The sequence below is a fragment of the Lagenorhynchus albirostris genome, chromosome 20, assembly GCF_949774975.1.
Source record: "Lagenorhynchus albirostris chromosome 20, mLagAlb1.1, whole genome shotgun sequence".
Lineage (NCBI taxonomy): Eukaryota > Metazoa > Chordata > Mammalia > Artiodactyla > Delphinidae > Lagenorhynchus > Lagenorhynchus albirostris.
This window is the reverse complement of record NC_083114.1, coordinates 14,228,903-14,242,596: the sequence shown is the minus strand read 5'-3', so window position 1 is coordinate 14,242,596 and position 13,694 is coordinate 14,228,903. Positions and strand designations below refer to the sequence as shown.

At 56.3% G+C, this 13,694-nt stretch overlaps 2 protein-coding genes across 4 annotated transcripts in view; one reads left to right on the top strand and one right to left on the bottom strand.

Annotated features, from left to right (window-relative positions):
* ABR (ABR activator of RhoGEF and GTPase) overlaps window positions 1-13,694 on the top strand; it is a 178,345-nt gene that overhangs the window by 137,814 nt on the left and 26,837 nt on the right. For all 3 annotated transcript variants that reach the window (XM_060134493.1, XM_060134494.1, XM_060134495.1), the window contains 2 exons: window positions 1,194-1,291; window positions 1,694-1,825. In XM_060134493.1, coding sequence (XP_059990476.1) covers window positions 1,194-1,291; window positions 1,694-1,825 — 230 coding nt within the window. The remainder of the gene's footprint in view (window positions 1-1,193; window positions 1,292-1,693; window positions 1,826-13,694) is intronic.
* The window catches only part of TIMM22 (translocase of inner mitochondrial membrane 22), a 39,824-nt gene continuing 33,996 nt past the window's right edge, over window positions 7,867-13,694 (bottom strand). Inside the window, exon 4 of the mRNA XM_060134502.1 lies at window positions 7,867-8,075. Within this exon, the coding sequence (XP_059990485.1) occupies window positions 8,029-8,075 (47 nt within the window). The 3' untranslated portion in view covers window positions 7,867-8,028. The remainder of the gene's footprint in view (window positions 8,076-13,694) is intronic.

Sequence of the window (13,694 nt, the reverse complement as noted above, 5' to 3'; positions counted from 1 at the left end):
CTCCAGCCTGTGCTGGTGGTACATGCGACAGCTTCCAGGACCCTCCCCACACCCACAGAATCCCCTGGCGAGGGGGTGGCCCAGGAATATTCCTGGTCAGTCAGCTCCTCGGGGCTGTGACACACACCCAAGTCTGCTGCCCACTGAGCTGGACCAGGTGCCCAGATGTCTCCTGCTTCCTGTCTCTCTGCGTCCTTTTGGCTGGGATGGGCCTCAGGGAGCAGGCCCATAGGGGTGGGGCATCCCACTGCCCCAGAGCAGGGGTTTTACCTCTCAAACTGGGTCAGGGTGCTCAGACATGGGGTGAGGTGCTGCTACAGGGTCTCCCCTCACCTCCAGAGCGTCCTCGCCTTCTCCTTCCCCCGGCCCCCTGACCCACTCAGGCATTCATTCTGACTCGGAGTTAAGCCTTGGGAATCTTCAGCCACGGCTTCTTGTCATAGTAAACTCGTCACATTAGGCCTAGGGTGCAGGCACCGTCGTCATTCCTGACTTACAGATGAGGGCAGGAAGGCACAGAGGTAGGGGGTCTGTGCAGAGCTGGGATTTGACCTGGACAGTCTGACTGCAAAGCCCTTCCTTTTATCCCAGGAACTGTCCCCTGGCCCCTGACAAAGGGTTCGCTCATAGCAGAATCAGTTAAGGGGCCCTTCACGCCCCTCCATCTCTCAGCCACCCAGACGCGTCTCTGCTCTGATGGAGGCCAGGGTGCGTCAGGCCTTCCGCGTCATTCGCCTGTTTACCTGCGCTCACAGCCTGTTGGGCTCGGATACCCGGTTACATCTAGTCTCTGTCACACCCAGTTAGAGGCAACTCAGGGATGGCTGTACCCGCTCTCCCCTCTGTAGGAAAGCCCTTCTGATGGAGGATGGCCCAGCTGGGCAGCTCCTGGGGCCTGGGAGGGGCACTTATGTCCATCCTCTGACCTCTGCCCCTGGCCTCATGATTCACGCTGCAGAGGATTGGCTGTAGTGCCCCAAAGCCACCCTCCAACACACACCATTACCCTGGGAAACAACCTTGGCACCACCCATGGAGGGGAAGACTGCCAGGGCCTGAGCCCGGGAGGGAGTGTGTGGATTTGCCGACCGCCCATGGGGATGCTGGGGGGGGCCGATGAGTGATCCCCCTTTCCCTCCCGGGTTCCTGAGCCTCGGGCCTCACTCGGTGTGTCTCTGCTTGTCCCCCCGCAGACCTGTACTGTACCCTGGAGGTGGATTCCTTTGGCTACTTTGTCAGCAAAGCCAAAACCAGGGTGTTCCGGGACACAACAGAGCCCAAGTGGGACGAGGTGAGTGGAGGGGCTGGTGTCCCCATGGGGACCCCTGGGCTTGTCCCCCACCGTGCCCATCCCATTCCTGGTGCTCATGTGCTATTAGCTGGTCCAGGACAGCCAAGCCTGCTGTTGGGCCAGCTCTGTCCCTCTGCCCCCTCTGCCCCCACCTCCCTGCTCCTCTGGCTCTGATCTCGGGTTTGTATTTAGACACGGCGTTACAGCTCAAGCCCTAAACTCCACTTCCTCAGCGATTCGGAGGCCTCTGGATCTCCAGAGAATGAGGACGCTGCGCCAGGCCTCACGGCGGTCCTCACAGGCCCACCTCACCCCCTCTCACCCTTGCAATGGTGGGGCGGGAAGCCACTGGGAAGCCAGGTCAGCTTTGGAGGTTCAGGACCCTGTCCCATCTTTCCCCAGGAGTTCGAGATTGAGCTGGAGGGGTCTCAGTCCCTGAGGATCCTGTGCTACGAGAAGTGCTATGACAAGACTAAGGTCAACAAGGACAACAACGAGATCGTGGACAAGATCATGGGCAAAGGGCAGATCCAGGTGAGAGGCAGGCACAGCCAGGGCACCAGGGCAAGGCTCGGGGAGCTGTCGGGAGGTGGTACCAGCGGGGAAGGCGTCCTTCTCCACCTTCTTGGTCAGGGTGATTGGCCTTTTGTGACTTGGGTTCAAAGCTGTTCTGAGAAGCGTTCGCCGAGGTGGTTATTCTCCCCTGCTGGAGATGGTGTCTTATTCTAGCCCCAGAAGCCCACATGTGCCTGGTTCCTTGGGCTTCCACATCTGGTGCCAGTGGATCGTCCACACTCCTGCAGGACGGACAATAAGGATGACAGCTACCTTTGTTTTCACATCCCATCTTTAGCCTACTAGTGGCTTTTTCCAGGAACACTGTGTTAAGAGGGATTCTGAGGCTGTATCCATGAGAGCTGTGTTGGATTAGCCCTGTCTCCCATGGGAGGAGTGAGACCACCCCCCCCCCCAAGCATTGGCCACTGGACCAGAAGGGCTTAGGATCCAGCTGAGTTGCTGGGGGCTGGTCTCTGACCTGTTGCTAGGGTTGCTGGGCTGACTCACCTGTGCCAGGAGTTCGTTCGTTCGTTCGTACCACAGGAGTCCTGTGGTACGAGCAGGGGCAGGGTGAGAGTATATATGCCTCAGCTACGTTTTTCGGTGCCTTACAAATGTACAGAGGGAAAAGGGCTTTGTTTGCAGCCTGTGTGTTTGGAAGTTCTGCCAGTTTTGAAGGTGGCTGCTATGCACTTACCTGTCAAGGGGATGCAGGCTTGGAGGGGTGCCACTGAGTGTGGAGCTATCCACATTCCATCCGGCACCTTGTATGGCCTCGTGCTTTTGACACAAGTAGCCTGCTTCGGGTGTGGATTCTCTGACCGTGCAAAGGAAATGCTAACTGACACCCTGCCGTTGAGCTGTGGGCCTTGGGTACTCTAGGTTTCTTTTTAATTAATTATTTTTTTAAAACGTCTTTCTTGGAGTATAATTGCTTCACAATGGTGTGTTAGTTTCTGCCTTATAACAAAGTGAACCAGCTATACGTATACATACAGGCTTCTTAACAGTTGCCCCAGATGTGATCTGGGTGCGGGGAGCACAATGATGCTTTTTCACAGGAAGCATTTGTTCTCTGATGCACTGTTGAGGCCGCAGAGTTTGGTACCTGACTCTTGACTGGGTGTCCTTGGTGGCAGTGTCCCCTTGGGGACTTGCGTGCGCCCCCCCCCCCCGCCCCGCCCCTGTCTCAGGCTCCTGTGTTTGAACAAGGGAGATGGCATCATTCAGCGGGGGCCCAGCCATCTGCCTCATGTCACCCCATGTTCCTGAGCACATCCTTTCTTAATGCTGGGGACCTGCACCTCACTCTTCAGCACCGTTGCCAGGGAGATAGTGCTGCCAGGCAACCATGAGCCGGTCCTTCATTATTTAGGAAATGGGAGCTGATGAGAGTGAGCTCTAGATTCAGTCCCGGGAAGCTACTTCCTGCAGGGATGAGGATGGGGGCCCCATCTGCACATCCCCGGCCCGTCCAGCCCCGGGAGATACCCAGCCAAGAAGCGTGACCGGTGGCCACGTCCCCGGGTCATTTAGTGGCTGCAGGATGGAAGAGTTTAAAAGGGTGTCCTGGGCAGCCAGCTCAGTAAGCACCGTGGGCGCCAACCCCCCAGCACCCGGATTCCAGGGCTCGAAGGCATTGTCCCCACCTGGACTTGCAGCCCTGTTGCTTCCCTCCTTCTCACCGCTGTCAGCTGCACGGGCCCCAGGGGAAACACACCATAAATCATTACATCTTGGAGACAGGAGCAGATGGAGGCGGTGGGGGAAGGGGAGGAAGCCAGGTTATGTTTGGCAAAGCAGAAAGCACAGTCTGGTAAGGAAAATGTTTCTGTGTTTAAGCTTCGAGGAATGTTAAATGCCTGGGAGTTGATATTAAAAGAAACACAAACCTTCCTGCTGCCAGCTGACCTGGGCCTGTGAGCCTCCGGTTCAGAGACAGCGTCCTCTGGAGGGCTGTGAAGTTTCCCAGCCCTCAACTCCCCAAGGCCCAGGCCTTGTCCTCAGATGTGGAGCTGTCTTGCCCTCCCTCCTGTGGATCAGAGGGCGGGCTGTCCCCACCAGGGGTGTGCCATGCCTTGTAAAGTCCTCTCACCCTGGGACTACCCTCGGAGCCACCCAGGATGACCGGGCTGGGTTGGAGAGACTGCACTGAACCCCACGGAGCCACAGAACGGTGTCTGTTCCCACAGCTCACTCCCACCTCCCTTCCCACCTCGTGTCCAAGGAAGAGAATTGGAACCAGCCTCTGGCCCTCGGTCCTGTTCCCCTTCAGCGGGCGCCGAGGATGGAGCTAAAGGTGGCCTCACAGTAGGGGCCATGTTCAGGGGATGTTCAGGTGGCCTGAAAGAAAGGCAGGGGAGGAAGGCCCACTCCTGTTGCTCCCACTTCTTTCTAAGCCTGTCCTCCCTCAGCTCATCTAGAGAACAGTGAGGGATCCCGTCTCCTAAGCTCCAGGCATTTGCTCCAAGATGAGTCTCCCTCTCTGGGTTGGCCTCGTGCAGCAATGGGGGCAGGGACCCTGCAGCGGCAGGCTGGGGGGTGAGGAAGGGGCAGCAGTTAGTGACAGACAAATGGCAGCGCTAATCACCAACATGTGTGTCCAGCACTTGTGCTCTTGGAGGCCCGTTCCCAAATGTTCTCGTGTGATCCTTGCGACAGCTCTGTGAGGGAAAGGATGGTCGTATCCACCCCATGTTATAGATGAGGACACTGAGGCCCTGGTGCCTCCGCTGACGGTGAGCAGGGAAGGCCCTGCTCCCTCCTCTGTGCTGTGTCTCCATGGCCCAGGCCTTCATCAGGGGACGCCCCAGCCTGGGTGAAGGGCACTGCATGGCTAGTGGCCTGGAGAAGGAGCTGGGGTGATTTCCCGGCCCTGCATCCCTCTCCAGCCTTTGTCTGGAGTCCTCTTAGCTCCCCTCAGGGGACGTGTCTGCCTGGTGTACCTGGAAGGAAGCAGAATGAGTGTGCGTGGAAAAGAGCCAGGGAAGGGGGACTTCCTCTGCTTCTGCAGTGTGCCCCTCACGGACTGGCTGCTCTGAGGTGCAGGGGCCTGGCCTCAGGGAATCGACTGCCAGATTGGAAAGACGAGAGTATCGATATATGCCACGCCCCTAGGGAACAAGGCAAGGTGCCAATAACGATGCTGGAGATGGTGGTGATGCTGGGCTGCTGATGGTGGGGGTGGGGGTGGGGGTGGGGGTGGTCACATCAGAGAGCTTTGCGTGAGCCCGCACTGGGCTAATGCTCACAGCTGTTACCCCGGGGGATCTTCACAGTACCCTGTGGGGTAGGAAAGTTATCACAGTTTTAAAGATGAGAAAGCTGAGGCACGAAAGGGTTAAGGAACCTGCCCAAGCCCAGGCAGCCAGAGGGTAGGAGAGCCTGGAGTCTCCAGAGCCCCTGCCCTGCCCTCTCCAGGGCAAGCCTCCCACCGTTCCCTGCATAATGAGATGGAAACTTGTGCTGCAGGAATTCAAACAAGGAGAGATCATTGTGGGCTGGAGTTAGGGAGGCTTCCAGGAGGAGGTGGAGTGAGGGATTTGAGAGCACTGGGTTTTTTAAATTCCGAAAGCAGTGTTTATATTAGAAAGAGAATTGCAATAATAATAATGAGACTTGAAACGTAATCACTGACCGTCCCTACTGCCACTCCTCTGAAACAGCCATCTTATTTTGTGCCTTTTCCCTTCCTCAGGTATACAGATTTTTATATGGTTTTAATGATGGTGCGTATTTTTTTTTTCTGTTTTCAAGTAGCATTACCATAAACCCCCTTTTTTCTAGGTCTGAACGTAGTCTTTATAATTACCTTTCTTGTTGCATTGTCCAAAGTACTTTATAAAAATCATTTACATAATGGCCAGCACATTAATTACCATTTTAAGGCTCTGGTGTTCTAGCAAGGTGGGCAGGCTCTGCATCAGCAGAGAGCAGCGGGGTGGGCATTCTGGGGGAAGGGCCCACGTGGCCCAGAGCAGGGAGGGAGGCAGGAATGCACAGGGCGTATCCCAGGAAATTAAGGAGCCCGCCTGCCCTGGGCTGGAGGGGTTGTGAGCCGTGCAAGTAAGAGGGAGGTTGAAGGAATGAACGAAAAAAGGGGGATCGGTAGGGTTATAGCCAGAAGGAATCCTGGAGGGCATTTCATCCAATCCTGTTTTGAGGGGAGAAGGAAACTGAGACCAGAAAGGGTGAGTGACGTAGCCACAGTCACACAGCTCATTAGTGGTTGAGCAAAGGCTCCAGATTCGGGATCTTGATCCCAGTTTGGTGGTGCTTGGTCAGCTGCTGGGCAAATGAGTGAACGGGGCAGGGGGAGACCTGGATGTCAGCCTGTGACTCTTAGGGGTCAGCCCTTCGTCACTGCAAATTTAGTAGAAGATCCCACCAGCTTGGTGCATTTCTGAGCCCTCCCTTCCCTCCCCAGACCTCCAACTTCTCCATCCAGGCCACCCCCACTGTCTGCTTCCTCCCTGCTGCCCCGCCCCTGCCCAGCCCAGGAACCCCTCAGCCAGGAGGCCCCCCCTTCTTCTGCCTTGGCTCCCTTGGCCCTAGGGGACTCCTGTATGTTTGTCCCAGTCTATTTCCAACCATGCTGCTCCAGGCTCCAGATGTGCTGTCCCCTACTGGGACCTGCTCCCAGGCTGATTAGCATATTCCCAGGATCCAGCCCTCGATGACTGGCTGGGCCAGAGGGGAGAGTTCTCCCTGAGGACTTCACAGCTCAGTTCCTGCCACTGACTTCAGACTAGAGAGGGGTCTGAGACCTGGGATCCCCTTCATGCCCCTGCTCCCCCGCTTCCCAGCTCAGCCACAAGCCTGGGGACGGGCCCCCAACCTTCGGCCCTGTTCCCTCTGGTGGGACATAGCTACACTTTCCTGTGAGCCTGCTAGGGGTGGTCCCCTGGGCCATAGGAGAGCTCAAGACCCTGGGGTGAGCTGGGACAGGGTTCCAGGCCAAGAAGGAAGCTCTAGCTGTCCTAATGCCTGGAGTGGTAACTCCCTCTCACTCCCTCCACCCCATCCCCCTCATTGCAACATTTAGGCCCGTTGGGAGCCTCGCCCTCTGTCCTCTTCCCATCTGGAGCTTGGAGCCTGTGTCTGAAGGGGAAAGGAGGGTGATTTCTTTGACATTCTTGACCCTGACCACTTGGAAGCTTGGAAGGGAGAGGTCAGAGCTATTAGAAATGACACTCAGAGGAGGTCATGAAGGCCAGTCCCCTGCCTTCAGGAGTTGGGTGTGTTCTCAGAGCCCAGATTGGTACATCTGACAATATCTAGACCTTCTTATTTTTTTGTTCAACTGTGGTAAGATACATATACCATGAAATGTACCATTTTCATGATTTTTAGGTTTACAATTCAGAGGCATTCATTAAGTACATTCACACTGTTGTGCAACCGTCACCACCATCCATCTCCAGAACCTTTCATCTTCCCAAACGGAACCTCCATACCCGTTAAACAGTAACTTTTCCATTCCTTCTCCCCCAGCCCCTGGCAACCAGCATTCTACTTTCTATGACTTTGACGATTTCTGGGTACCTTGTGTAAGTGGAATCCTGCAATACTTATCCTTCTGTGATTAGCTTACTTCACTTAGCACAGTGTCGTTAAGGTTCATCTATGTCGTATGGCAGCGTGTGTCAGAATTTCCTTCCTCTTTAAGGCTGCATAACATTATACGTATAGATCACATTTTGTTTATCCATGCATCCACCAGTGGACATTTGGGTTGTTTCCGCCTTAGAGTTTCTTACTTTTAAGTGTGGAGAAGAGCGTGGTCTCTGAGGATGCAGATTTCTTAGCCTTCTTCACTCCAGACCCAGGGTTACCACGCCCCCTCCCCCACCCCTGGTTGCTCATCTCTCTCCAGCTGTCACAGGAGATCAGGCCCCCCAACCCCCCAGGACACAACTGGTCACCATTAGCCTCTTTTTAAGATTTTGTTTTATTTATTTATTTATTTATTTTTGGCTGCGTTGGGTCTTTGTTGCTGTGCGCGGGCTTTCTCTAGTTGTGGCAAGCGGGGCCTACTCTCCGTTGAGGTGCGTGGGCTTCTCATTGCGGTGGCTTCTCTTGTTGCAGAGCACGGGCTCTAGGCGCACGGGCTTCAGCAGTTGTGGCTCATGGGCTCCAGAGCACAGGCTCAGTAGTTGTAGCGCACAGGCTTAGTTGTTTCACGGCATGTGGGATCTTCCCGGACCAGGGCTCGAACCTGTGTCCCCTGCAATGGCAGGTGGATTCTTAACCACTGTGCCACCAGGGAAGCCCTAGCCTCTTTTTTTTTTTTTTTTTTTTTTTTTTGTGGTACGCGGACCTCTCACTGTTGTGGCCTCTCCCGTTGCGGAGCACAGGCTCCGGTCGCGCAGGCTCAGCGGCCATGGCTCACGGACCCAGCCGCTCCATGGCATGTGGGTGGGATCTTCCCGGACCGGGGCACGAACCCGTGTCCCCTGCATCGGCAGGCGGACTTTCAACCACTGCGCCACCAGGGAAGCCCTAGCCTCTTTTTTTTTCAATCAATATTTTTTTATTGAAGTATAGTTGATTTACAATGTTGTGTTAATTTCTGCTGTACAGCAAATTGATTCAGTTATACATATATACCCATCCTTTTTTTAATATTCTTTTCCATTGTGGTTTATCACAGGATATTGAGTATAGTTCTCCGTGTTATACAGTAGGACCTTGTTGTTTATCCATTCTACATATAAAAACTTACATCTGTCACCATTAGCCTCTTCTAGTTGAAGAAAACAGCTGCCGCCCGCTGGCTTTCTCTCCCCCAGGTTAGGCATCCCTGTCTCCTTGCCCCTCCTTTCCTAACTTGTTTGTCTTCCCCTCGGTCAGTGGTTTAGATAGATGGAGTGTGGAGTGCAGTTACCCTGACAGTGTAGGAAGAACACTGGGCTGAGGGTGGGAAGATGCATCCAGGTCCCTTGACCTTTGGAGGCCTCAGTTTCTTCATCTATTAAATGGGGACAATTATCCCCACTGTGCCTCTATCAGAGGCTTGTTGTGAGGCTCAAAGGATGGAATGTCCCTGAAAGAGCTGGTCCGTGCACATCCACGCTTTTACTAGTTTATTCCTGCATTTCTGTTTGTTGAACTCCCTCTAAGGGGCAGGCACTGTGTGGTGGATGCAAAGAATGAACAGGACCTCCCTCCCCATGTAGTGAAGAGAACAGAGGAGAATTGTGACCATTCAGTCAGTGTTGAAGGGGCTTTGAGGCCAGACAGATCTGGGCTTCAGTCTAGCTTTCTCCATTCATGAGTTGGGAGAACAGGTTACTTTACCTCTCTGAGCCTCAGTTTCCTCATCTGTAAAATGGGTGGTAAAGAGAACAGAAGGGGAAAGTCCGTGAGGCCCTTGGCACAGGACCTGGCACAAGGCCTGTCCTTGTCTAGTGATGACAGCCCTTTGCCCAAGCCGGCAGGTCCAGGTCCACTGTCCGCCTTCCTGCAGGGATTCTGGGTGTAGCTTGTCAAGCAAACCCCCTTCCCAAAGGCTGTCACCTGCAAGTGGCCCCTGTGTTTGGGCCTTAGGCTGGCTGAGGCCACATCTGTTTTCTTATGCTGTTGGAGTCAGACCAGCTTTGATGAACCGACCTCGGAGTGGGCAGGAGGTCAAGGTTGGGGCCTTACGACCTGCCAGCCTGAGGTTCCCTGCTGTGCCCCCACCCCGGGCTGAGCAGCTCGGGGCTCATCCCCCTCAGAGCCGCGTTCAGCTCGGCGGCGGCGGCGTGGTGCGGTCAGGCCCAGAGTGAGTGATGAGCTGGGAACAAGGGGTCATTGTCAGCGGGAACTACTTCTGGTTTCAATTACTCTGCAGGGCATGAGGAAATTCGGAGTGAGTGCAGGTCGGGAGGCTGCTAGGGCAGGAGTCGAGGGCTCCCCCACCCCACGTCCCTCCCTCTGGCCCCCGAGGTGTCTGTTGTCCCCGTTTGACTCTGCCCAAGCGTCAAGCATCCCAGCTTTACTGCCCTGGAGCTGGGCTCTGGGGCATTGGCCTGGTTGACCCAGAACCCCTTCCACTTGGGCTCCTCACAGCTGGGTGCCTGGGTCCCTCCCTGTGTGGAAAGACAGGGGACATTACCGGGTGTCCTTAACACCTTCTCCCATGCATCCTTCAGGCCACACTGACCACAGCCAGGCCCTGTCCCCTGAGAGTGGCCGGTTGTGACTCGGATTGGGGGGAAGGGCAGCTGGGGGAAAACTTGCCAGCAGGGAGGCAGCTAGGCAGCTCCCTGCCCTGGGACACCGCAGTGGCCATGCAGGGTGTGGCTTTCCAGCCTCTCCCTGGAAGATGGACCCCTCCCCTGCCTTCAGCCTGGGCTGGGTGTGCACGTCCAGGGGAAGCGTCTGCCTCGAGAGGCCGTGTTCTATATCCGTGCTGCCTCCTGCTCTCAGCAGGTCCATGGGGGGCTCTTCCCTTCGCTGCCATCATCACCACTGCGCCAGCCCAGGAGCACACGGACGGGGAGGGACGGGGGCACCAGGACTGTTCCTCTCCCTGCCTCTGACACCACCTCCTCCCAGGGCCCAGGTGACTAGAGCTGTTTCAGACCCGTTCACTGTCCAGTGCCTCACCTGCTGTCCCTCTTCAAGGCAGGTCTCTGGATGGCTCGGTTGTACTTGGAGAGCAGAGTGGGCAGCGGGATGCGGGAGAGCCAGGGGCAGGATCCTATGAGAGGGGATCTCGTAGGATCCTGCCCCTGGCTGTCCAAAGGCCTCCCGACACTTGTAGGACAACCTCTCTCTTCCGGCCCCCGCTTAGCTACCTCCGTCTCCGGGTGTTCCTGATCTTGGGAGCCTGGGCTCCGCCCAGGGGGTTCTGGAGACAGGAAGCATTGGGCAGGAAGCAGACGGAGGCACGGGTCTCCTCTGCCTCCTGCCCTGCGTGGGAATGCCCCCTGCTTACCTGGGAGAGGTGAGAGGCACAGAGAAGCTGATCTGGAGAGGACCTTGGGAACTGATTCCTTCAGGCCCTTAGAACAATCCCGCCTCTCAACAAACCAAAAGAGGGTGCTCTCCCAGCTCTGGGCCCCGGGGGCTCCTAGACTCAGAAGCAGAAGACCCAGGTTTGATCGCAGCTCCACCATCTAACAGCGAGGTGACCTCTCTGTGTGTTCCCTCTCAAACCTGTGCAAGGACCAGATGAGTCCTGGGAGGTAACAGTACCTGGCTTACTGCTCGCTCCCGGTAACCGCTCACCTCCCTGCTGGCGGAGGCTGCAGCTTCAGCCTCCTGGGATGGTCCTGTCTTTGATTTTATTCAAAACCTTTGAGAAAAGGACTTAGTAGGGGAATTGCCAGGGACTCCCTGAGTGAGGGCTGAGGCTGTACGTGAATGCTGATCGGGGGCGCCTCGTGTGGCTCTCCCTCGCTGTGGGCGCTGCACAGCCCACCTCAGCGCCTCACCCAGCCCCGCCTGGCCGTGGCACGAGCCGTGGGGGCAGTGGGGGCTCTTGGTGAGGGTCTGACCGCCAGGTGCCACCCGCTCCCCATGGGCTGGCACAGGGGAAGCGAGGCATAGCCTGCTCACACCCTTGGAGGCAAGAGCTGAGCTACACTGGCTTCAGGCCGGAGGTGACCCAGAAAACACCAACCAGACTGACTCCATGAGATAAGCATTATCCTATTGTAAGGCCACCGAAGGGAACCCACACCAGCAAAGCAGAGGCCCAGAGTTTTCCCAAAGCAGGGAGAAAAGTAGAGATAAAACATGAGCTTCGGATCCAGGACTCTGACCCAAAAGTTTCCTTAAAAAGCCCCTAATCTCCCGACTTCCACATCTGCCCACCCTGGAGGGGAGCGAGGGCCAATGGCCGTGGTAGAGGAATAGCAGTTCTCATGGGAACTGTCCTCCTTTAAAGCCTCTGTCCTTAAAGGAGGACCAGAGGCTTCAGAGTCTGCGGGGCTTGGGGATTACTGGGGCAACCGAGGAGGTGCTCCCAAGGCAGGGAGTGGTGGACAACGGCAGTGTGAGTGGGTAGGGCCCTGAAACCCCACTTCAGCCAGGGGCCTCTGCTCCCTGCTTCTGCCGTTAGCTGATTGGGGGCAGGGAGACTTTGGCCTAAGGTTTCATTTAGAAAGAAAGCGGGCTGTATCCTCTGCTTAAAAAAAGTTCACTGCGGACCACTTGTCTCGTCCAAGATCCTGTTTGACAGGTGTGGAAACTAAGCCCAGAGAGAGGGAGTGGCTGCCACAGTGACCAGGCAGGACCCACACCCTGGTTCCGTGGCTCCCGGGAGCTGTCTTCTGTTCATTTGGAGCTCAGAGTGGGTGGAAAAGAGTTGCTTGATATTAGCAAAAGAGAAAAAAAGCATGGAGGCTCAGCGGACCCTGACCTACTTTCAAACCCCCCTGCCTGAGGCTGTTGTGTTTTCAGTCTGCAGCCTGGGAGGCCCCCTGGGGTGCTTAGGCCCCTGGCTGTGCTGGGAGACCCCGGCCATACTGCCTCCGTCCTGGGAGCAGGCAAGCGGCCAAGGGGGTCTGGGTGTCAGTCTGGCTGTGAGTTCCATCCATGAGTTGTGTGGGAAGGAATGGATGGATGTGTGGTGGGTGTGCTCTACCCACTCCATCCCTGGTGGGTTTTGTTTTAGGTATACAAGATGTTCCCAAAGGCTCAAGTGGATTTTCCACCCTTTTTCCGTGACCAAATATGCTGTGAGAATTACTAGGAGTTGCCAGGGCCCATTAGGACATTAGGACAGTCCTGAAGCAGGCAAGCCCGGTGGCTGTCTCAGCCTCTCCTAGAGCCACCAGGCACCCTCGAGACACCAGCCTGGGGTGGCCAGGCAGAGTGGAGGGTGAGGCTGTGTGCAGAACAGCCCGTGCTTTGCACTGCCCTCTGACTCCAAGGCCAGGCCTTGGGAGACGGGAGGGTCATGGTACACCTTGAGGTTGGGCTGCAGAGCAACTACCTTTGAGTCCTGGCTGCCGCCTGTCCCAACATCCTGGAAGCCGCTCCCCAACTCCCTCTCAGGTGGCCATCTAAAGCTACCGGTAACCACTAACCTACAGAGTTGAGGCTCCAGGCCTTAGAGACCTGTAACCCCATGCACAGCTGTTAGCAGGCAGGGCCCAGACCCCGGAGTCCTGGCCTGGATGCCTGGAAGAGTCCCCAGTTGCTAGCACTTATCTCCTTGGGTGGCGGGTCAGCGGTGGGTTGGCTAGGGCTCGGTTTGGAGTTTCACAGCTCCAAGTGAGCTGTGACCTGTTCAGGGTCCTCCCCACCTGGCATGTGGTGGCTATCTAGTCAGTGATGAATGAATGGGTAAATGAGCGAAAAAGTAGCTTCTAGCCTCAGCTCTGCCGTTGGCTACTCAGTGACTTTGAGCAAAGGGTTCCTGTCCCCAGGCCTAATGCAGGCCTGGAACATAGCAGATGCTCAAAAAGTGTGGATGGAAAAACATAAACGGGTCTCACTTTCTCATTCTCTGAAGATCTCTGCCCTTCCGATCCACGGTTTGGGTTAGGATCGGTACAGAACAAGGTGAGAACACACGTGAGGAATGCAGGGACCCCAGGGCCATTCATTTTAAAGGGACGCTCCCGCCCCCCTTTCTCACAGTTTCCCTGCGGTGTGCCACCCTCCCTGCCAACTCACACACCCTCTGCGTGGGCCCCAGGCTCCCGTGCACTGCCCGCCCTGCTGGTTCTCTCTCGGGCTGGACTCCGGTGCCTGTCTCTGGGCAGGAACCACCATGGGCTTCCCTTCTGCAGCCCTCCCAGCCTCACACGCCACCTGCTCTCCACCCACACCCTGCCTCCCAGCTCTGCTCCCCTGGGGCTGAAGGGAGCGCACCTGGCTGACCCCGGACCACACCCGTCTCGGTCCT